A 21,873-nucleotide genomic window follows, 5' to 3' on the forward strand; every position below is an offset into this window, starting at 1 on the left:
GGGTAACTTCTAGTTGGTTTTCAGAGCTTCTCCTGTGTCTGCTGTTTCTTAAAAATAACCAGCCTAAAATAATCCTTATGCCAGAGAGGCATAGTTTCACGTGGCAAATTCTGCTCCCCTTTGGTAGCTTATGATGAAAGCAGTATCTGCATGCTCCCAATAAGAATGATGAGGCTTTGGTTCGCTTATAACATCCACTCTGCCTCCTTTCACTGAAAAAGATAACAGGGCACAAGCAGCCTTCTTCCCCACTTGTCAGCACAGCACCATGCAGATCTGACATCTCTAGACTCCAGTGCCTCAGCCTCAGTGGGACATCCAGAAGCCTGGTAGGAGTTGGCAGATGATGCCTAGTGGGGGACAGTGGTGCCTGGCTGATGCCATTATGCCCAGCAAAGAGAGTGAGCAGGGGAAGTGGAAACAGAAGAAATGGCAGAACCACATCGTAGTTGGTCAGTCAGTGGTTAAAGTTGTGCTCACAGGTGATCTCCACTCCCAAGGAGTACCTACAAACACTCTAGACAGCCCTTAATTGAAGACATTGGGGTTTTGGGTGCGTTGAATGGAAGAAACTATAAAATTTGGTGATTACATTTAGCTCTGTAGTGTCCACAGGCTGGAGAGGCCTGAAGAAATTTGTGTTCCAAAGCTATTTGTTGTGAGAGAGAGAGCCATCACATTGGCTTTTATTATTACTTTTTAATATAAAAGATAAAAATCAAGTGAGTTCTCATTTTTGTGTTCAATATTCCATTAGTTTGAGATCCTCTACATGTGTTTACAGAAATATTTTATGACCTGAGTATAACTTCAGAGGCTGAGAGCGTATTTCCCCCAGCAGCTGCTTTAGAGCTCACTCAAGTAATCAGCTCCCAGCTTCCAGAACAAATCTTAGTTTCCTTGAACAGCAGTATCATCAGTCATTCATTGATGTGTATTTGAATGGAGAAAAATGCCAGGTGTTTGAACTTCATCCCCCATAGGTTTACAATTAAGCTGTCAGTAGTTTCCTGTTGGGTTTTAAAGGTTTGTTTGGTTGGTTGGTTGCATTTATTTGTTTTATATAAAGAAAAGGAATCCTCTAATCCTTGGGGTGGAGATGTGCCACTGGAAATGCTGCTATTCTGTGACAAAAAATGCTGAGTTTACCATCAGCTATGTCCATTTAGATTTGTTAATTGTATTTTGAGGTTCCTACATTACAAATACAGGGTATTCTCTTTTTCTGCAGGGTGTTATTTAAAAGTAGGCCACGGTATTAAATAAAACGATATGTGACAAGTGCTTAGAACAGTGCTTATTGGCACAGAAGTGCTTGATAAATGTTAGCTATCACCATCGTCATCACCAAAACTCTCACCATCATAACCCTACCCAAGAAGCATGAATTTGAATACTACTCTCCAGGCTGCTATCGTTTTGTATAGAGTATATATGTCAACCCTCTGTGTCCGCAGGTTCTGCATTCATGGATCCAACCAACTGCTGATCATAATATTAGGAAAAAAGTGCCAGAAAGTTCCAAAAAGCAAAACTTGAATTTGCCATGCTGGCAAATATTTACATTATATTAGGTATTACAAGTAATCTAGAGATGATCTGAAGTATATGAGAGGATGTGTGTAGGTTATATACAAATACTATGCCATTTTACATAAGGGACTTGAGTATCTACGGATTTTGATATCCAGAACAATCCCCCGAGGATACCGAGGTCCGACTATAATTTTTCCTCTTCAAAGAAAGGACCTGCCAGTTACTCTCCACATAGGCAGTCAGAAGGGCACCCTGGAGCAGGTCTTTGAGAGGCCATCTCAGTTGCGCAGATGTACACCAGACAGATGCACAGAAGTCCGGAGCAAGGGTGGGCCAGTCACCATGAGAAGTACAGGGAGGGAAGAGAATTATGTCCAGCCTCTCTGTCCTGAGATTTGGAGTTAGGAGGCTCTATCAAGATGGAGAGAGTGGCCCTTTTCAAAGCCTAATGCCAGGAAAGGATAATAGGACCCATGAAATAAAGTTACCAACAATTTAAAGAGAGGCCCGTCTGGTGGGCTGGCCTTGGCACTGAGTAAAGAGACAGGCAAGGGGGTGGCGGCAGAATTGGCAGAATAATTTGTGGTGTTAGTACAAAGTGAAAACGTGGAGCCCCTTGTGCAAAAATTAAGAACTTCAAGACAGCAACAGCAAAATATTAAACCATAGGGGAGGCCCTTCTAGGCATAAGGCTCTGTGCAACTGCATAGGTTGTACACCCATGATGCCAGCCCTGGATGATGGTCTTGGGTTCCCGAGGCTGCACACAAGAGAACTGTCCTTGCCCTTCTCTTCTAGAGCTGCCTTACTACCTGAGGAAGCAGTTACATATAAAATGAAATTGCTGGTCACTAAGAGCTATAACTAGATCCACTGATCAGTTGGATCAGTCAGTTTCTTCATTTTCTATTGCTGCTTAAACGTTAGTGATGTAAGACCATACAAAGTTATGATCGTACAGTTCCATAATTCAGAAGTTTGAAATAAATCTCACTGGGCTAAAATCAAGGTATTGGCAGGGCTGGTTCCTTCTGAAGATTCTAGGAGAGAATGCATTTCCTGGCCTTTCCCTGTTTCTAGAGGCCACGTGCATTCCTTAGCTCATGGTACCCTTCCTCCATCCTCAAAGCTAGAGATGTTGCATTTTTCTGATTATCCTTCTGTAGTCACATCTCCCTCTGACTCTACTCTTCTGCCTCCTGCTTCCACTTTTAAGGACATTGGGCCCACCTGGATAATCTAGGATAATCCTCTATCTGCTGATTAGCAACTTTAATTTCATCTACAACATTAATTACCCCTTTCTAGGTAACATATCATATTCATAGGTTCCAAGGATTAGGAAATCTTTGGGGGCATTATTCTGCCTACCACACTCAAAAAACCAAACCAAACCAGACCTTGCCTTCAAACTGTATTATTGGTTTTAACAAACAGAACATACCTAAATCTTAACTACACAACTTGATGAATTTTTATATAAATATACACTTGTGTAGTATGTAAATATACACCTGCATAACCACCATTCAGATCAAGATATAAAATATATTTCACATGTTCCTTCTCAGTCAGTATCCATGCCCCAGATATAATCAGTATTCTGTCTATCACTGTATCAGTTGTCTATCACAAACCACTCCAAAACTTGGTAGATTAACATAACAACCATTTTAGTTGCTTATAATTCTGGGGGTCAGGAATTTAGGCTGGGCTTAGCTGGGCAATTATTCTGCTGGTCTCACTTGTGGTCATTCATTTTGTTGCAGTCATTTGGCAGTTTGACTGGGGCTGGATGGTACAAGATGGTCTCATACATATGTCTTGTGGTTGGTGCTGGCTGTCAGCTGGGCCCCTTTCTCTCCATATGGGTATTTAAATCCTCAAAAAGGTTAGACTGGGCTACTTTACATGGAGATCTCAGGGCAGCAAGATGCCCAGAAGTTGTACTATGTCACCCCCACTGCATTCTTTTGGTTAAAGCAAGTCACAAGGCCACCCCAGATTCCAGGTGTAGAGAGATAAACTCTACTTCTTGATGACAAGAGCTTCAAAAAAGCTTATGGCCATTTTTCATCACATTACAATTTAATTTTGTCCGTTCTTAAACTTCATATAAATGGAATCATACTGAAAGTATTCTTGTTTCTGGCTTCTTTTGTTCAAACTTATGTATGTGGAATCCAACTATGTTTTTGTGTGTGGCAGTAGATTGTTCTTTCCTATTGCTGCTGCTCATATTCCACTGTATGAATACACCACAATGTATTTATTCATTCTACCACTGATGAACATTTGACTTGTTTCTACTTTGTGGCTATTATAAAAAAGCTGCTATTGATATTCTTGTCCATGTCTTTTGAAGGGCATATGTACTCAGCTATCTTGGGTATGTACCTAGGAATGGAATTACTGGGTCAGGGAGCAGGCTAATATTAAGCTTTAGAAAATATTGCCAAATAGTTTTCTGAAGTGACTGCACTAATTTACACATCCATAAGCAATATATGAGAGTTTTGGTTGCTCCACATCCTTGTGAACACTTGGTATTGTCAGCCTTTTAAATTTCAGATTTTAGATTTCAACATCTTAAGTAACCATAGTACATTTGTAAAAATTGAGAAATTAACATTGGTAGATTTATTGTTAATTAATATGCAGACTTTATTCAGATGTCACCAGTTTTTCCACTAATGTCCTTTCCCCCCCAGTATCCAATCCAGGATAGCACATTGCATTTAGTTGTCATGTCACCTTAGTCTCCTCCAATATGTCACAATTTGTCAGTCTTTTTTTGTCTTTCATGAACTTGGCTAATTTTGAATGGCCAGGTATTTTCTAGAATGTCCTGCAGTTTGGGTTTGTTTGCCATGATTTTTTTCTCATGATTGAAATTTCATGATTTCTCTGGGATTATGGGTTTTTAGAAAGAGCACTATAGAAGTGAAGCACCCATATCATTGCATCATATGGGGGTATGTGATTTCAATATGATTTATCACTGCTGTTGTTAACACTGACCACTTAGTTAAGGTGGTGTCTGCCAGCTTTTCCACTGTGAAGTTACTATTTTCCCTTTTCTGTACTCTATTCTTTGGAATTGAGCCATTAAGTCCAGCCCACACTCAAGGAAAGGGGTGTTATGCTCCCCCTCCTTTAGAGTAGAGTATCTACATAATATATTTAAAATTATTTTACATGGTAGATTCATCCCTTTTCCTCCATTTATGTAGTTATTCAATCATTTATTTATCTCTGTATAGACTCATGGATATTTATTTTATTCTCTGAGTTATCATCCAATATTATTATTATTTATTTTGTTGCTCAAATTGTACAATGACCAAATTTGAGCTAATGAAAAGATACTGAATACTGTATCAAAACCTGCAGAATATAATTGTTTTCAAGTACACATAGAATACATCAAATATGACCATGAACTGGGCCATAATGATATCCCTAACATTTCAAATAATTAAAATCACAGAGAATATATTTTCCAACTTTGATGCAATTAAATTAGATATCAATTACAAAAATATATCTAGAAAGCCCTCATATTTAGGAAATTAAGAAACAGATTTTGAAATAACTCTTGGATCAAATAAGATGTAGTGGAAATTAAGAGATATTTTCGAGTTCACAACAATGACTATATTACATATTAAAATTTGTGGGATGCAGTTAAAGTAGTACCTGGAAGGAAAATTACAGCCTTAAAAGTCTATATGAAAAAGAAGGAAGGTTGAAATTTAAAGAGCTAAGTTCATGAAGTCAAAAAAAAAAATTAGCCCAAAGATTGCAGAAGGAAGAAAACAATAAAGGTGGTGTGAAAGACAAAAACCACTGGACAATTAGAAAATTTTATTCAGGCTATTGCAATCAGATGAATATTCTTTAATGAAGAATACCTCAAAAGGAAGGGGTTCAGGGTTTTGTAGAGGTAGGTAAACAAGGGAATTGTAGGTAAGAATTATGCGATTCATGAGGAGGGAAAGAGATGGATCTTCTTTGAGGTATTGAGGAAGAGTAGAGGTGTGTCCTCTCTAGGGATATGTGAGGGCAGGGCGGTCCTTTGCAAGTTAGCCAGAGCACAAAAGGGTGGGAGCACAGGGTGCAGATAATGTTCAGCATTGTCAGTAAGAAAAGAAATTAATGAAACAGAATACAAAATAATAATACAACAGAGTGGACCAGCAACACCAAAAGTTGTTCCTACAAAAAGAGCAATAAAATCGACCAATCTCTAGCAAGGCTGATCAAGAATATACGAAAAGGTCCAAACAATCAATATCAGAAATGAAAAATGAGATCACTACATATGTTGCAGACATTAAGGAGATGATAAGAGTATATTATAAATGACTATATTGAAAACTTTAGATGAAACTAGAAAATTCCTAGAAAAATATTACTTATAAAAATTGACTGAAGAAAAATTAGGCAATTTTACTCCTACTCATGCTGCAGGCCATGTCTCTATAAACTGAAGAAAACTCATGAAAGTTGTCAGGTTTTTGTTAACACTCCTTTCCTCAGTACTAATTATGGGATTGGAGGTGGGTTTGGAAGCACCAGAAACTTTTTTCCCCTGGTTATCTTTTTAAAAAGTTTACAACGTTAAGGTTTTTCCGTTTTCCTTGTCTGACTGTTATTGGTGAATTTAGGGCAGCGAAAACAAGACTATTTTTCTTAACTTAATTAGGAATCTTAACACAGAATACAGCAGAATGAAACAGAACTGCCTAATTTCAACCCTCCTCCTAATTCTTATGTGGTTCTTCTATGACAGCCCTTAGTAAAAGCCAAACACAAATTTATGGTAATGTGTAAAGGGGAGCAGCTAATTCAGCCATGTGTGTTGCTTTTGAATAGTCTAAATTAACATATGGTTAAAGATAAAAAAAAAATTGAATAGTGAGTGTATTGTCAGAATGTAGCTGAGACTAGAGGTCTTCACTCTCTGGTTAACAGATCAACTGTATGAGGATCACCTGGGAGCATTTTGCCTGGAGATCTGCATTCTATACGTCCATTGGGTAATTCTGATGGACATATAGGCTTGGGAAGCACTATCTTACATTGTTTCTCTTAAGCAGTTTCTTAAACTGTTTTTCTTAACAGTTGTCTCAATTGTGCTATTATTGTATTTAAGATGACTCTGTTCAGTAAGTTCCAGAATGCAGAAATTCTCTATTTGTAATCAGACTGAGCTGTAAACTGGTAGGACCATTCTGGAGAACAATTTAGCAATATATAATAAAATTGGAGGTGCATGTATGGGAAAAACTCCACCTCTAGGCATATACTCACAGATATAGACCAGAAGACATGTACAATGTTATTGATTACAGCTGTTGCTAATGGTGAAAAAACTGGAAAATGTACATTCACAGAGTGAACTCAAACAGAAGTTAAAGTGAATGAACTAATTTACAGTTATCAACATGTGAAAATTTAGAAAACATCATGTAAAGTGAAAAATGCAAGTTTGAAAAAGTTGATACCATTTACTGCAGAGATAACACTATATATTGCTTATGGATAAATACATTTTTATAAAAGCATACCCAGGAAGATATACATCAACCTTGGGTTACTTTTGGAGAGAGAAGGAGGAAGGAGCAGAGGGAGAAAATGTGATGGGGAGAACTTTAGTTGTATCATTAACATTAAATCTCTTTAAAGAAAAAGATTGGAAGCAGGTATGCAGTCTTCACAAAAGTGTTAAATCCACCACTTCCTAGCTGTGTGATCTTGGGCAAAATATTTAACCTTTATGAGCCCGAGCTCCCTCTCTGTCAAAAGGGATAATAATTGTGCCTATAATTCATACAGTTCTTTTGAAGATTAAATGAGGTTATATATATACATATATATATATGTATATATTTTGCATAGTCACCCTGTGATCTCTCCCTAAATCATAGCTGTTATCATTACCAGCAAGAAAGTGTCAAAAGCATTCATTCAGCTGTGGATCAGTAAGGGCAGATGGGGAAAAGGTTAGGAAGGTTTGGATCAAGTCCTGTGAGCTTGTTGGCTTGTTGCCCATTCCTTTGTTTTTTTATTTTTTTATTTTTTGGCTTTTTGTTTTGTTTTGGGGGGAGGTAATTAGGTTCATTTGTTTGTTTGTTTGTTTATTTTAATGGAGGAACTAGGGATTGAACCCAAGATCTCGTGCATGCTAAGCACGTGCTCTACCACTGAGCTATACCTTCCCCAATTCCCATTCCTTTCTAATAGCAAAATGGAGTCTACTGAGCAAGGCTCAAAAAGTTTATGGAAAAATCACAAGGATACCTTAAGTGGTATTTTAAAAAGTTGTGTGGTGGTATGGAGTTGGGCTTGTCAGTAGTACCCTCATCAGAGAAGAAAAGAAGTTGACTTCACTTCTTCCTGTTTATTCAATCATCAGCTATAGCCTATTGAGCTTTGGGGATCCAGTGCCCTCGAAAGTCTCCTTCTTGCCATCAGATCAAAACCAGAGCAGTGGTCATTTTACACTGTAGTACAAACGAATTTATAATATAAATGTATTTTGGAGGTGGCACTATTGGTAAGCTATTTCTAAGAACTGCTACGGCAAAAAGGGCCTTTCAGTTTCCTCCAATTCTAGTTCAGCGATTGTTCTCAAAGCCTGCATCCCCAGTCTTTCTGTACCAGTCAGTCTATGCTTGTCCTGAGATAACTCGCTGCTCACAGACCTGCCACTTAATTGGTTCCTCCCCTTCTGCTTCAGCCCTCTACCTTCTGTCCCAGCCTTAAGACTCTCAGGCCCTTGGGGATTGAGAGTCCATTCCTCTTTGTTTCCCACCAGGGCACAATGGCTAATGACTCATCTGTCTTCGCCCTCCACTCCAAGCATAGTGATCCAAGCATGATTTGCCCACAAGTTAGTCGGCTGGAGCTTAGAGTCCCAGAGTTCTTGCTTCCTTGAGTTCTCCAGAGCACCTTGGAATTTGAGCAGATGTAAGAGCTTGCGTGTACGACTGTGTTTGTGGTGGGAGTTGGGGAGGGAAGACTTAAAATTGTGACTAACTTCAGCGAAAATGTTCAATAGTGATGTTACTTATAGATACTTGAGAACTAACACGGAGAAAGGAAATACAAAAATCTAGTTTGTATAAAATGAATTTATGAAATCTGCTTACTCTTCATGGCTAATTTTACCATATGGACAATAATAACTATGCAAGTTGTCAATATGGGTCAGATGAGATTGATTGTAAGCTATATTTACTTGCAACGTGACACTGTGTTCAGCTGTGCTCACACTTGTGTCGATTATCTACTATGGTTTCCTGCCCATGTATTCTGCTCACGTGGGGAAAAGAATTCAGGGAACGTGGCTCTTGTATTTCTGAGATTAACTGCGCAGGTGCCTCCTCTTTTTCCTTTTGGCATCTTCTGGGCAGCTATATCATAGAGGTCACTGTGGGTGCAAAGTACAAGAAAAGAAAGCATATGTAATAAAAGGTGTAAATTTTCCTAAAGCAGTATAAAACTGTTCCTCAGTACTCAGCATATATAGCTTATACTTACTGTATATGCTTTTTCTCTATTCTATTTACCACCTTTGATTCCTGGGAGATTAAATCTGCACAAGCGTAGATACATACTAATATGATGAATTTGAAAATGTTATTTTCCTTCCTTTATCATCAATGATTATCATTTAAAGTTGTTATGAAGGCTTTGTGACAGAGGTTATACTAAAATTGAAAGTATACGAACTTACTGAAGATCATGTAAAAATTAGCTATGTTTTAAATGTGGTTTCTCAGATTGATTAATTTATGCAATTGAATTGTTCTACTCTCTTGTAAACATACATTCACACTTTGCAAACTTGCACACCTGCAAAGTAAAGTGTGGTGGTATTTGTGATGTTATCATTGTTTCATCAAGAATGATAACTCAGTCAGGTTACTTTCAAAATCTCACTTTATAGGCCATCATACATCACCTTCCTGTTTCAATACAGTGGAAATTGATTCCATAAAGGTCTTAAAGGTCAGATGCATCTTAAATTTAATAGTAATAATTTAAAAACACCTTGGAATTTATGAAGTGTTGTTGCATTAATTTAGAAATAGCTTGAAGTTGTTATAAAGTTTAACATTGTATGAAAGTACCTCCCCACAAGATAGATGTATCAGTTTGGCTATGGTGAATTGTTTTCTCTAGGGATGTGTAAAAAAATTACTTCTCTTTGAATTGAAACCATGACAAGGACATCCTCTTATAGGTTTCAGTCTGAATTTTAACCAGGATTATAGAAATCATGGAATAGTTTCTGTTTCTTCCTCTTTCTTTCATCTTCCATTATTCTGTCCTTCCTTCCCGTTGGCATTTATAAGCACTATCATGTAACTAGAACTATGTTAGGTGCTAGGGATCCAGAAACAAAAGGATCAGTCCCTGCTCTCAAGGGACTAAGTCTAGTTGGTGAGAAAGAAGAACAAAGACTAATTACAGTACTGGTTGTAGAATGGTCAGGAAAGTCTTCCTGGAGGTGATAGCTGAGCTGGAAGGATGAGTGAGAGATGGCAAGGAGAGGAAATTAATTTTATTTGGATTATTAATGCTTTGTGCCTATGACAGCTTTCTTTATACCCAAAGTGGCAGAGTAGGGAACTCCTGGGCTCCATCCCTCCATTAAAGCAACTAATGAGCTGGCAAAAACTGTCAGAAACAGTTTTTGCGGAACTCTGGAACCTAGTGGAAAACGTACAACAACCAGGGGAAAGCTTAATGAAGAAAGAAGCTGCTGCATTGCAGCATCAGAGTTCTCCGGTGTTTTAAATTGTCTACCTACCCTTTCCCATATACTAGATGGGAGGCAGCCACGAAGACAGCAGCCTGTACTCCTGGTGCAGGTTGCCAAGTGCCTGAGGGAACAATTATAGACCTTATTCTCCAGGAATTGTGGTATATTTCAGTCTGTCTAGTGGCTCCTGAAGGACTGATACACAAGGGCTTGCCTTTGTTTTGCCCAGCTCAGAGTGTTCCTAGGTCTGGGACAGTTTTTCAAGTGGCATTTGCCAAAAGCACTTAAAGACAAACGTATTGGCCATAGCAGCTTAGGGCAAGGGATAACAGTCAGGACAAGCAAGAGACAGATCAAAGAGCCTGGGAAGGAAGAGTCTGGGAAAGGAGATACATGGAGGAATAAGCGTTTTTAAAAGCTCCTACATAAATCAGGGAATTGAGAAGAATTCTATATGTGCAGAAATGGCCTAATCCTCGGAGAAGATCCTAAACTTTCTCTTCTGGCTGACCTTCAGGCTCTGCACAAGCAGGAAATAAAGGTGAGGGCAGTGTTGTAAATGGCCTGACTAAGCATTGAAGGAGTGTCCCAACACAGACAATCTTCAAAGGGTGGGGGGAATTTTAAAGTCTTTTTCACAGCAAAGGAAACCATAAACAAAACAAAAAGACAACAACCTACGGACTGGGAGAAAATATTTGCAAACTGCGACTGACAAGGGCTTAACTTCCAGAATATACAAACAGCTCATACAACACAATAACAAAAAACCCCAAACGACCCAATCAAAAAATGGGCAAAAGACCTAAATTGACATTTCTCCAATGAAGACATACACATGGCCAATAGGCACATGAAAAGATGCTCAGTATTGCTAATTATCAGAGAAATGTAAAACGAAACTACAATGAGGTATCAGCTCATCCCAGTCAGAATGGCCATCATTAAAAAGTCTACAAATGACAAATGCTGGAGAGGGTGTGGAGAAAAGGGAACCCTCCTACACTGTTGGTAGGAATGCAGTTTGGTGCAGCCATTATGGAAAACAGTATGGAGATTCCTCATAAAACTAAAAACAGATTTACCATATGATACTACAATCCCACTCCTGGGCATATATCTGGAGGGAACTCTAATTTGAAAAGATACATGAACCCCAATGTTCATAGCAGCACTACTCACCATAGCCAAGACATGGAAACAACCTAAATGTCCATCAACAGATGACTGAATAAAGATGTGGTATGTGTGTGTGTATATGTATCTGTGCGTGTGCGTGTGTGTGTGTGCGTGTGTGTGTGTGTGTATGTATATGTGTGTGTATATATATATATATATATATATATATATATATATGTATATATATATATATATATATATATATAATGAAATACTACTCAGCCATAAAGAAGAATGAAATAATGCCATTTGCAGCAACATGGATGGACCTAGAGATTATCATACTAAGTGAAGTAAGTTAGACAGAGAAAGACAAGTATCACATGATATCACTTACATGTGGAATCTAAAAAAAAATGATACAAATAAACTCATTTACCAAACAGAAAGAGACTCACAGACATAGAAAACAAATTTATGGTTACCAAAGGGGAAAGGGGCAAGGTCAGGATAAATTAGGAGTTCGGGATTAGCAGATACAAACTACTACATATAAAATAGATAAACAACAAGATCCTATGGTATAGCACAGGGAACTATATTCAATAACTTGTAATAACCTATAATGAAAAAGAATATACATATACACACACACATATATATATATATGACTGAATCACTATACTGTATACCAAAAACTAATGTAACATTGTAAATGAACTATACTTCAATTAAAAAAAAGTCTTTTAAAAATATTATGGGGCTTTAGATGTTTATAAATACTCTGCCAATACACTAGCTGATCATTAAACTAATGGAACATAGACTTCCGTGGCCACATATGATAAAGAATAGAAATTTTACAAAAATACTTTGGAAAAGTAACTAAAATGACAATAACCCAAAACAAGCAGCAACAACAAACAAAACAAACAAAAGTTGAGTTATTTTTTGTATATGGGCTGAGTTAATAGTCTATCTTCATCCTTTTACATGTGGATATCCCGTTATCTCAGAACCATTTGTTGAAGAGACTATTCCTTTCCCATTGAATGGTTTTCATGTCCTTGTCAAAAATCAATTGACCATACATGATGGATTTATTTCTGGACTCTCAATTGTATCCCACTGATATGCATGTCTATCTTTATGGCAGTATCACTCTGTTTTGATACTCTAACCTTCTAAGTTTTGAAATCAAGAAGTGTGACTCCTACAACTTTTTTCCTTCTTTTTAAAGATTATTTTGGCTATTAGGGTCTCTTGCAATTCAATGTTAATTTTAGGATCAGCTTTTACATTTCGGCCAAAAAGACTTGGGATTTTAATGGAGATTGCATTGATTCTGTATATCACTTTGGAGAGTACTGCCATCTTAACAAAATGACATCTTCCAATTCATGGATGTGAGATGTCTTTCCATTTATTTAGGTTTTCTTCATGTTCAGCAATGCTTTGTAGTTTTCAGTGTATAAGTCTTGTACCTGTTTGGTTAAATTTATTCCTAAGTATTTTATTCTTTTGATGCTATTGAAAGTGAAATTATTTTCTTAATTTCCTGGAAATGGAATTATTCATTGCTAGTGTACAGTGATACCACTGCTTTTTGCATGTTGATCCTGTATCCTGCCACTGTACTGAGTTTGTTCATTAGTTTTAGTAACTTTCTTGTGGATTCTTTAGGAATTTCTGTATATAGGATCATGTCCTCTATAAACAGAAACAGTTTCACTTATTCCTTTCCAATTTGGATGTCTTTGCTTTTTCTTCCCTGATTGCTTGGACTAGAAGTTCCAGGACAATGTTGAATAGCAATGGTAAAAGTGGCATTCTTATCTGTTCCAGATATTAGTGGGGAAGTTTTGAGTCTTTGATCATTGAATATAGTGTTAGCTGTTGGTTTTTCATAAATGCCCTTTATCAGGTTGAGGATATCACTTTCTATTTTGTGTTTTAAGTTTTGTTTTTTTCCTCATGAAAATGTGTTGCATTTTTTCAGAAGTTTTTTGTTTTGTTTTGTTTTTGGTATCTATTAGATGATCATGTGGGTGTTTTTTCCTTCATTCTAGTAATATAATGTATTTCATGATTGATTTTCATTTATTGAACCAGCCTTGTTTTCCTAAGATAAATCCCATTTGGTCATGTTTTATAATTCTTTTAACATGCTGCTGGATTCCATTTGCTAGTATTTGGCTGAGCAGTTTTACATCTGTATTCATAAGGGATATCGGTCTATAGTTTTCTATTCTTGTGATGTCTTTGGCTTTGGTAACAATACTAGTGTCATATGAGTTAGAAAGTATTCCCTCCTCTTTTATGTTTAGAAGAGTCTAAGAAAGATTCCTGCTAATTCCTCTTTAAATGGTAGAATTCACCAGGGAAGCTGTTTGGTTCTGGCCTTTTCTGTGTTGGTAGGTTTTTGGTTTCTTATTCAATCTCTGTACTTCTTATAGGTCTGTTCAAATTTTCTATTCTTGAATTTGTTTTGGTAGTTTGTGTGTTTCTAGGAATTTGTCCATTTCATCTAGGTTTCTAATTTGTTGGCATATAATTGTTCATAGCTATTCTCTTATAATACTTTTTATTTCTATAAGGTCAGTGGTAAATGTCCCACACTCATTCCAGATTTTAGTAATTTGAATCTTTCTTTTTTTCTTGAACAATCTATTTAAAAGTTTGTCAATTTCATTGATCCTTCCAAAGAACCAACTTTTTGTTTCATTTGTTTTTTTCTATTTTTTTCCTCTTCCTTCTCTATTTTGTTTACCTCCATTCTAATTTTTACTTCCTTTCTTCTTCTTGCTTTGGGTTTAACTTTCTCTCCTTTTTCTAATTCTTTAAGATGGGCTAGTTAGGTTATTCATTTGATATGTTTCTTTTTTTTTTTTAATGTAGGCATTTGTAGCTATAAATTTCCCTCTGAGCACTACTTTCACTGAATCCCATTAGTTTTGGTATGTTGTATTTCTGTTTTCATTAATATCAATATATTTTCTAATTTCCCTTGTGATTTTTTTCTTTGACCCAATGGTTATTTAGTTGTGTTATTTGATTTTCACATATGTGTATATTTTGCAAATTTCCTCTGTTACTTATTTCCAATTTCATTCCATTGTGGTCAGAATACATAGAATGATTTCAATCTTTATAAATATATTGAGACTTGTTTTGTGGCCTGACAAATGGTTCATACTGGAGAATCTTTTATGTGCACTTGAGAAGAATATGTAGTGTGCTGTTTTGGGGTTGACTGTTCTATAGATGTTTGTTAGTTCTGCTTGGTTTATAGTGTTGTTTGAGTCTTATATTTCTTTCTTGAGCTTTGATCAAGTCTTTCTATCAATATTTGAAATTGGGGTGTTGAAGTCTCCAACTACTACTGTAGTTGGAGACTACAACTGTATTACAACTGTATTACTACCTCTACCATCCCTCAGTTCTGTCTACTTTCGGCATGTATTTTGGGACTCTGTTGTTAGGTGTATATATAAGGTGTACATATATTTATAATTGGCATGGCTTCTTGATGGATTGACCCTTTTTAAATATTATATAATATCATCTTTTTTAACCTTAACAATTTTTGTCTTCAGGTCTACTTTGATTATTTGGAGAGCCACTTTAGGTCTCAATTAGTTACTGTTTGCATGGAATACCCTTTTCTATCTTTTTACTTGTAACCAATTCATGTCTTTGAATCTAAAATTAATATCTTGTAGACAACATACATCTGGATATTTAAAAAAAATTATCCATTCCGCCAGTCTCTGCCTGTTAACTGGAGTTAAATCTATTTGCATTTAATATAATTACTTGTAAGGAAGGACTGCTGACATTTTGCTATTTGTTTTCTAATGTCTTATATCTTTCCCCTCATTCCTCCATTGCTGCCTTCTTTTGTTTCACTGATTTCTTCTGTGTGTGTGTGTGTGTGTGTGTGTGTGTGTGTGTGTGTGTAGTGTACCATTTTGATTTCCTTCTCATTTCCTTTTCTGTGTGTTTTTTTAGTTATTTTCTTAGTAGTTGTTCTGGGGATTACAATTAACATATTCACTTATAGCAGTATATTTTGGATTAATACATACTTAATTTCAACAGTATACAAAATCTTTATTCCTATATAGCTCCACCCCTTATGTTGTTATTGCCACAAATTACATTTTTATACACTGTGTGCCAATGAAGACAGATTCGTATTGTTTTATGCAGTCATCTTTTAAATCTTATATAAGAGAAGTCACAAAATTGTACCTATGTAATTACCTTTAACGTGTGCTTTATTTCTTTGTGTGGATCTCAGTTACCACTGAAGAATTCCTTTATCATTTCTTGTAGGGAAAAACCCGATCGCAAGTGGAGCATTTAGTCTAAAAGAAGAAGAGAGACATCCTGTGAGACAGAGTTGATCAGGTAAACATGAGAGTGGATGTATAAGGAGAGTTCAGGGAATTCGTTGCTCAATCACTGGATTTTCTTGATGTCAGGGATTCTAAGTTCACCTGTTCAGGATGCCAACGGAAGTGTGCAGAGTGGGACTGACTGTATTGAAGGTATTAAGTCGTATCTGAGAACTATGGGAGATGGAACTGAGATGAAAGTAGAACTGCACTCACCTATGCATCTCCACCAAGTTAGGAATTCTTTCCACCATGCTGGAAAGAAGTTCTTAGAAACGGCTTCCCAAGTTCTTAGAAACGGTAAAGCCTCTAGAGGCTCACTGCGGTACCCAGCGTGGCTTCCGGTCCGCTGGCCCCCCAGGGAGAGCTCTTCAGGAAAGTGGGTCCCAGCAGGCCTTGCGAGGTGACTTGGCGCTCCCCGTGACGCATCACACTGCCGTCAGCCCAGTTGGGGTTGGCGTGGTGAGGGCATCTTCTTTACTCTCTGTGAGGAAAGTTGGAGCGTGAGGGAGGCAAGAGGCAAGGAGGCGGCCAGGACTGACGTAGGACCGAAAGAGGACTGAGCCGGGAGGTGAGGAGCGGGCTCGGTGGCCGCCGCAGCCTTTACTGGCGGAGCGGCCGCGAGGGCGGCGTCTCCCGTGAGGCGGTCGGTTGACTAGGCCGCAGCGGCCATGGCCTTGGACTTTGGGGACCACGCCAGTGGGTTCCGCCACAACGAGGTGATCAGGTTCATCAACAATGAGGTCCTCATGAATGGGGGCGGCCCCGATTTCTACGTGGCCTTCCGCTCGCTGCCCTGGAATGAGGTGGAGGATCGGCTCCGGGTGGTCGTGGCTGACCCGCAGGTGCCGCAGTCCCTCAAGAGGGCCTGTGCCTGGAGCGCGCTGGCCCTGAGCGTGCGCATGGGGGCGAGGCAGCGGGAGCAGGAGGCCCGCCAGGTCCAGCGGCTGCAGGACCAGGTGGAGGAGCGTGAGGCGGTTTCCTGGGCTCTAGCCTCTGAGCTACAGCGCCTGCGCGCGGAGCGCGAGGAGGTGGTCGCGCAGCTGCGCTTCACGCAGGCCGCCCTGCAACAGGCGCTGAATGAGCGCAATGTGCTTTGTGGGCAGCAGCTCCAGGCTGAGAGATCCACCGAGGGTGCCCCATTGGCCCAAGAGATGGTGTTTGGGCCTCGAGCTGAGCAGCTTGGTACTGCAGCATGGTCCCTGAGTGCAGAGCGGCAAAGAGATCTGGTGGCCATGGCGATGCATGGCAGGCTGTGTTTTGAGGCTCAGATGCCAGCCCCAAGGGCTGTTCTTTACGTGCCGGGGCCCCTAAGTCCCTGGGTCCAGGCAATGCAGTCCCCTCTGCCAGTGCAGATGCCATTCCCATTTCCATTCCATGCACCATTTCCAATGGGATTCCCATTCTTGCCACGTATACCACCAGCAGTAGTCATGGATGCAGAATCTGCAGTAGTCCCACTTCAGATGCCTCCTCCACGGGTCTACCCACCTGGCCCATGGCCTGCAGTGGGCTTCCAGGAGGAGATGGCCCCACTGTGGGACCAGAGGAGCTACAGCCAGGGGGAAGATCCTAAGATTACCCAGGATACAGTCCCCTTAGGGGACACCAGAAATATTAACCAGGAAGAAGGTCCTGAGAGGCCCCAGGGGGCGATTCCCCTTGGGGAGAGCTGGAGCCACAGCCAGGAAGAAGGTTCAGAGAGCACCCAGAGGTTGATCCCCCTGGGGAATATTTGTAGCCACATCCAGGAAGAAGGGCTAGACAGGCCCCAGGGGATGGTCCACCTTGGGGATAGTCGGAACCTCAGCCAGGAAGAAGGTCTAGAAAGGCCCCAGGGGATGGTTCCCCTGAGAGATAGCTGGAGCCTCAGGCAGGAAGAAGATACAGAGAGGCCCCAGGGGATGGTACCCCTGAGAGATAGCTGGAGCCTCAGGCAGGAAGAAGATACAGAGAGGCCCCAGGGGATGGTACCCCTGGAGGCCAGTGGGAGCTACAGCCAGGAAGAAGTTCCAAAAAGATCCCAGGGGACTGTTCCCCTAGAGAGCAGTAGAAGCCAGAGCCAAAAGGAAGACCAGGAGAGGCCCCAGGAGGCTGTCCCCCTGGGGGGCAGCAGAAGCCAGAGCCAGGAAGAAGGTCCACAGAGGCCCCAGGCGACCCCCCAGCAGGACAGCTGGAGCTGTGGTGGGAGAGAAAACCCAAAGAAACATCAGCCCCAGGGCCAGAAAACCAAGCAGCCCAAAGGGAAAAAAGCCTCAGAATCACACCAGCAGGAGAAGTCTGCCTCAGGTTGCAGTTCAGTGAATTGGGTGTGCACATGGTGTAAAGCAATGAATTTCTCCTGGCGCAAGTCCTGCTATAAATGCAAGAAAGTCTGCATGGCAGTTCAGGGATGCCTGGACCCAGGACAAACTCACTGATTTCAGGAAGGTAAGTAAGAATGGAAACACTCCAAAGTAAAACCAATTTCCTAAGACCACCACCACTCCTTCTGATCAAAAAGTAACTCATTTATTTCACGGATAATTTGAAACCAAAATTATGACATAGAAAATTAAATAAAATAATTCATTATCCCATTACCCAAAATAATAACTTTTTATCATCATGGGTACATATGCACACATAAATACATATGTATTTGTGTTCTTTTTTTTCATTTCTTGAACAAAGAGGGACTGCTCTTGAGTATCACACTTAACTCTTTAAGGAATTTCTCCTAATTGCATTTATGTTCGCAGGTGATCAATTGTGGATGGCTAATGCTGATTGATTGACACGCTGGAGAAGCTGAAGTCATGAAGACTTTTTTTTCTTTTTCACTCCTTTCTGTTTTCTTATTAACCTTCTTTTCCTGAAAATGCCATGTCTTTGGCTGGGAACAGCCATGTGTTTAGAGTTGAATTTTAGGAGCACTACTTTTTGTTGAAAATGCTATTATTCCTTTGTAAACTACTGCAGTATTCATGTTTGCTTTTTTTGTTTGTGTTTTAAGTTTCATAGGTGAGGGTCTGTTTTTATGTCTCTGAACCTCATGGAATTTGCCTGTTGCTGAAGAATCTGAACGTATCGCATTAAAAGATCTCCCAAGAGTCTAAAGAAATAACTCCCCATTTCTGACTGACCTGCATCTCAGTGAGAACCCCCCTCCCACCCCCACTGGCTAGAGCCAAGCAGAGTGAGAAGTTAGGGAAGAAGAGATGCTTTGGCACTCAAGGGGATAAGGGGGGCAAAATAGTTTTGTTAGGATTTAGCTTCTACGTTGGGACGAGGAATTAATTCGTAAGAGTTGAGGGTTTCAATGTTAAATTGTATACGTGATAGCAAATTTCATGAATTTCACTTAATCCATTAAACAAATAGTTGTTATTGAGTATGTGTTATAAACTAGACTTATATGTTAATATCTGGTGCACACATTATAAGCTGACTTGGTGAGTTTGGTTAGATAACAGGAAAGAGCCTAATTTGGGATACAAATTATGTCGAGTAACTTCTTTGCCCTGCATATAGTGTGGCCTTTGGGTAAACTCAATTGAAATAAAATCCAGATATTTCTGCAGTTCAGCGGGTAACATCAAAGAGATTTTCATGAAAGGACTTGATTGCCCAACTGTTCATCTCGTTGGTCCCAGGTGAGACAAATGAGTACTGGCAAAGATCGAGAAGGTGGCCTCACAAAAGTACAGGCTTTTCTGATACTCTCCTGATTTCCTCCCTTGTGAGGGACAGCTAGCTTCCTGGTTACCTGAAAGACCACTGGGTGAAGGACAGTGCTTGAGGGAATGTTGGCTACACACTAGAGCCTTCAGCTTCAGTCTGCTACCGTCCTAAGTCCCTTTCCAGTCAAGAGTGGGTGAAGAACAAAATGGATTCCAAGAACAGATATCGTGCTATGGGTGGCGCTTCTCTTTTGAGGACTATTGGATTAAAAATAGAACTGGACTGGAACAAGCACTATTGACAATGCCCCTGGGCTCTTCTCTTCCACTTGGTGTGTTCTTTGCCAGCTTCTCACAGGCAAGTGGAGCCCAGGGGGTTGAAAGTTAGATCAGCCTCCAGTCTGAACAAATGGTGTCCTTCAGTTCCCCCAGGAGATCCCAGCTCACCAAGCTCCACCTTTGTCAGAGGTTTTCTGATTCTTACTGGTAATAAAGTGTGCACTTTCCTGCTGTGTCTCCTGTGTAGTGTGTGTCTGGGGGCAGGTTTGCTCAGAAGCGGCAGTTTAAATCTGCCTCTTCCCTCCATCCCTCTGAGGTGAAGGAAAGTCCAACCTCATTCAGTACTGAAGGGCCCTGCCTCGTCCTGCAAGTTACCCAAGAACGGGAGGGCGGAGGGTATTCTACAGGGTCTTCACTCCACTGCGATTGTCCCCGCTCCCCTCACTGTCCAAGTCCACATGGTCCCTTGAAGGCGGGCATCTCGGCTACTCCTGGGCCCGTGGGGCACGAGAGGTGAGGTGAGGAGGGGGCTTCTGCCTAGGCTGGGAGCCCTTCTGCCTGGTGTCCAGCCTCCCTACGTGCACCAAGAAGCCATTTCCCTGAGGCCCTGCCTCCCAGAGGTCCCTTGGACAGAAATTTCTCTCCTGCCTTTCTGCCCTGCAAGGCACTGTCCCCTCCCTCCTATGTAGAATTCCATCAAGGTGCTCAGGATTCTGGCTACCTGCCTGGTATAGAGACCGGGATGGGGCAGAGAACAGAAGTGATCCTGCCCCACCAGCATTCCCTCTTCCCTCAGAGTCCTAATTACGGGGAAGCCTTGGCTACTTGGGAGGGCACTGGGGAGGAAGGGGACCTTCGGGGACATCAACCCAAAGCTAGGTGTTCTGGGTTGGAGGTTGGTTTTGCAATACTCTTGTGTGCGCTGTTAGCTCCCTGGAAGTCTGGGAGGATGGGACACAGATGAGACTTGGGAATTTTCTAGCATAATCCATTTTGATGTACCAGCAGGTCATTTTAGATCTCACTACATTTGCTTCATTTATGGTTTCAATGGACTCTGCTGCTTATTGGCATGCCTTTAGATCTGCATAAAAGCAGACTCACCCTCTGCATAGCTTTTATATAGTTTAATATGATTATAATCTTTCACAGCTGACTTTTTCCCAAAGCAACCTGAATCAATGAGGCTGTCAAATCACCACTTTCTTCTGGGTTGGGTACACACAAGAAAAGGCAGGAGGTTTCTGAGGCAAGAATCTGGGTTTTGGAGTTAGACCTGAGTTCAGATACTTGCTCTGCTATTCACTAGCTGTGTGAACTTAAACAAGTTACTGAGCTTCTCTGAGCCCCAGTGAGTGGTTGTTCCCTTTTCCTACCCTCAGGGTTCTGCTCTGGATGCTGTAGTAATGAGTATAAGGAATTATTAATGATGGTAAGTGTTACCATTTAGTGCTTACCTTGTGCTACACACTCTAAGCATGTTACCCCTTTTGGTGACTATAAGGTATAGTAGGCACCTCTATTAATAGTTCTTCAAAGTGGATATTATTACCCCCATTTTACAGATGTGGTAACTTAATACCCAAATTTGGGAATTGGCGAAGCTTGGCTTCAAAATGAAATTTTGCTGATTCTAATGTCTGTGCTCTTTCCATTATTATGACTGCCTTAACTTTTCACCCTTACTAAGTAATATATATTGCATATTAACGTGGATCATCAATGCCGAAACCCAATGAAATGACTATAATGGAGAGACTTTGAGGCATAACGGCAGTCTGGGGGTCAGGGAGCTGTTCTTTTAAAATTTCTCAAGCTTCAGGATAGGTGACCACCTAGGCTGCCAGTAAGGAGGACCACTTGTTATCCCAGGACTACAGGAAAAAAAAAAAGTGGTAACTTAGGCCATGGGAGTGACTTGTATTTGATTCAGCAGACTGGCTTTAGGAAAAGGTCATAGAGCTGAGTTCAATACTAATAAGATAGAGCCCATCTTGATTGCTTATTTACAGTCTGTAAATTACTGTTATGTTTTAAGCAGATAAGGTGCCAACTGTAACAGTCCAGTAGATATGCATATATACTTTTCAGTGAGGAAGTA

The 21,873-nt window shown here is 40.2% G+C and overlaps 1 protein-coding gene across 1 annotated transcript; it reads left to right on the plus strand.

Annotated features, from left to right (window-relative positions):
- Nucleotides 1-15,747: 15,747 nt before the first annotated feature.
- On the plus strand, nt 15,748-18,574 carry LOC105075956 (testis-expressed protein 13D). Its single transcript, XM_010963953.3, has one exon. The coding sequence runs from the start codon at nt 16,503-16,505 to the stop codon at nt 18,249-18,251; it is 1,749 nt and encodes a 582-aa protein (XP_010962255.2). The 5' UTR covers nt 15,748-16,502; the 3' UTR covers nt 18,252-18,574.
- Nucleotides 18,575-21,873: the final 3,299 nt, after the last annotated feature.

This window comes from Camelus bactrianus, chromosome X, assembly GCF_048773025.1.
Source record: "Camelus bactrianus isolate YW-2024 breed Bactrian camel chromosome X, ASM4877302v1, whole genome shotgun sequence".
NCBI classification, from domain to species: Eukaryota; Metazoa; Chordata; class Mammalia; order Artiodactyla; family Camelidae; genus Camelus; species Camelus bactrianus.

Bases quoted from the DNA above. Each gene is read 5' to 3' on its own strand.
- LOC105075956 (XM_010963953.3), top strand. From the start codon at position 16,503: ATGGCCTTGGACTTTGGGGACCACGCCAGTGGGTTCCGCCACAACGAG.